Source organism: Seriola lalandi, unplaced genomic scaffold, assembly GCF_002814215.2.
Source record: "Seriola lalandi dorsalis isolate HSWRI2012SDOR001 ecotype SW California unplaced genomic scaffold, Sedor1 jcf7180002054876, whole genome shotgun sequence".
Classification (NCBI taxonomy): Eukaryota; Metazoa; Chordata; class Actinopteri; order Carangiformes; family Carangidae; genus Seriola; species Seriola lalandi.
The window spans coordinates 151,362-153,435 of record NW_019525429.1 but is presented as its reverse complement, the minus strand read 5'-3'; the positions used below and the strand labels follow the sequence as shown (position 1 = coordinate 153,435).

At 44.7% G+C, this 2,074-nt stretch overlaps 1 protein-coding gene across 1 annotated transcript in view; it reads right to left on the bottom strand.

Annotated features, from left to right (window-relative positions):
* Nucleotides 1-2,074, bottom strand: part of LOC111671405 (vasoactive intestinal polypeptide receptor 2-like) — a 24,460-nt gene that overhangs the window by 3,511 nt on the left and 18,875 nt on the right. Inside the window, exons 6-7 of the mRNA XM_023428491.2 lie at nucleotides 1,717-1,855; nucleotides 450-600 (exon numbers count right to left, since the gene is read on the bottom strand). Of these exons, the coding sequence (XP_023284259.1) occupies nucleotides 450-600; nucleotides 1,717-1,855 (290 nt within the window). The remainder of the gene's footprint in view (nucleotides 1-449; nucleotides 601-1,716; nucleotides 1,856-2,074) is intronic.

The following is a 2,074-nucleotide window of genomic DNA, read 5'->3' as shown; positions in this document are numbered from 1 at the left end:
CACACACACACACACACACACACACACACACACACACACACTCGTGTACATTAACCAGCTGGGGCTGAATGGTGATGCAGTGGAGGAGGAAGTGTGGGTAAAGTGGTGATGGATGGTTGTGGAAGGAGGCGTCACATGGCGGCAGCTGAGCGAACGCAGAGGCCGGGAGAGAGTTTACAAACCCGACCGCCATGACACACTGTCAGAGGGCCTGAAACCGTGACTTTTCAAACATATTTAATATTCCTGATCATCATCATTAAGCCCCTTAACATCTCTTCCCTTTTAATTTCTCCTGGGATCTCAATTAGAATAGAAAATAAAGCACAGCAGAGTTTTGACTTGGCGAAAGAAAAGCCAACACTAGGAAAACAAGACCACAACAACAACAACAACAACAACAACAACAACAACAACAACAGCAAAATGAAAACTGTGGTGCAGCCGACCCCAGCCGATGAACATGTAGATGGAGAGCGGGGTGGAGTAGGTGTGGATGACGAGCAGCAGCATGTGCAGGTAGAGACCCTCCACCAGCAGCCAGAAGAAGTTTGCCATGATGAAGTAGTTGAAGAACACCAGGCTGGCTCTACAGCCCACCTACAACAACCACAACAACAACAACAACAACAACAACAACAACAACATCACAGTTTGTCACATGTATGTTCCAACAGTTCATACAATACAACTGGATGTAAAGACGTGTAATGGATTTTGTTCTGACAATAAAGAGTTCAGGTTTAAAGCGTCAACCTCCGAAGAACCAGAAGCTGCAGTTCCTCTAATGGCCACTAGAGTCTGGCTCCAACAGTGAGTCAGTCCCCATAGACTCCCATGTTAAAATGTCCAACTTCACAGCAGAAATAAACATGTTTACAGCCTGATACAAAAACTGTTTTGGTCTCTGGAGCTAATTTGAATTTTTTCATTTTTATATAATTCGCCCGTTTTAATTTTATTAGGATTAAATTCTAAGGATTAAAGTTCCTCCCCTCATCTCGGCCCATTTTTGGATTAGCTGGGAGTTAGAGGCGGAGTCAGGCACTGCCAAGATGGCAGCGGTTGAGCAGCTCACTCCGAGCTTCAGAAACCTGTGGGTGACGTCAGGTTAATCTTGTTGGTAAAGCGTGGTTACTCGCAATTTAACGTAGATTAAAACGAGCCTGTTTCACAAAACGGCATTAAATAAATCCAGTTTTTACTGATAATAAACCTGGATTATTGACGATTAAATCCAGTCAACCTGTAAAAAAACATGAAACTAGATTTAAAAAACCTGCAGATTACTGTATATGTAGTAGAGAACATATATCATCTTTATTTTTACTGAACACAGTCACCCAGTTAGCACCCACTGCGCTGCCTGCAAGACGCCACCACTACAGTACGTTTGACACCCTGCAAAACGACATGAAAATACACATGATATATATGTGGTGATAGATTCTGTTTATCATTGTGATAACCTGTTGTAAAAATCAACAGCACAGTTCACAGCAGATACAACGAGAGCTGCAGAAACATAAGAAGCAGCTTTCGAAATAAACATGATTTTTATAAGAATGAAACATGAAAATAGCTGCAAGGAACAGGAGCATAATGTCACCATTTATTTCCATCATGACAGAGGTAGACATCTGTCTGTGTGTGTGTGTGTGTGTGTGTGTGTGTGTGTGTGTGTGTGTGTGTGTGTGTGTGTGTGTGTGTGGTCACCAGTGAGGGCTGCGTGCTGCAGTCTGTGTCCTCGTCGTCTGAGAAGAGCAGCGTGTCTTTGGTCAACACGGCAACGGCTCGCAGCATGAACGACAGGAACAAGTTCAGATGGATGTAGTTCCTCATGCAGTGGAGCCTCCTGCACACACACACACACACACACACACACACACACACAGACAGAAGAACGTTGAGAAGTGTGTTTACAGACGCTGTCAGGGTGTGAAGCCAGTGAGGGATGAGGTTTCTAAACACGCTGATAGCAGCCGAGTGAACAGCTGGAGTCGATCCAGGCCGAGCTGCAGACGCTTCATCTGTCTCACACGTTTCTGCAGCAAACTGTTATCACCCCCCCCCC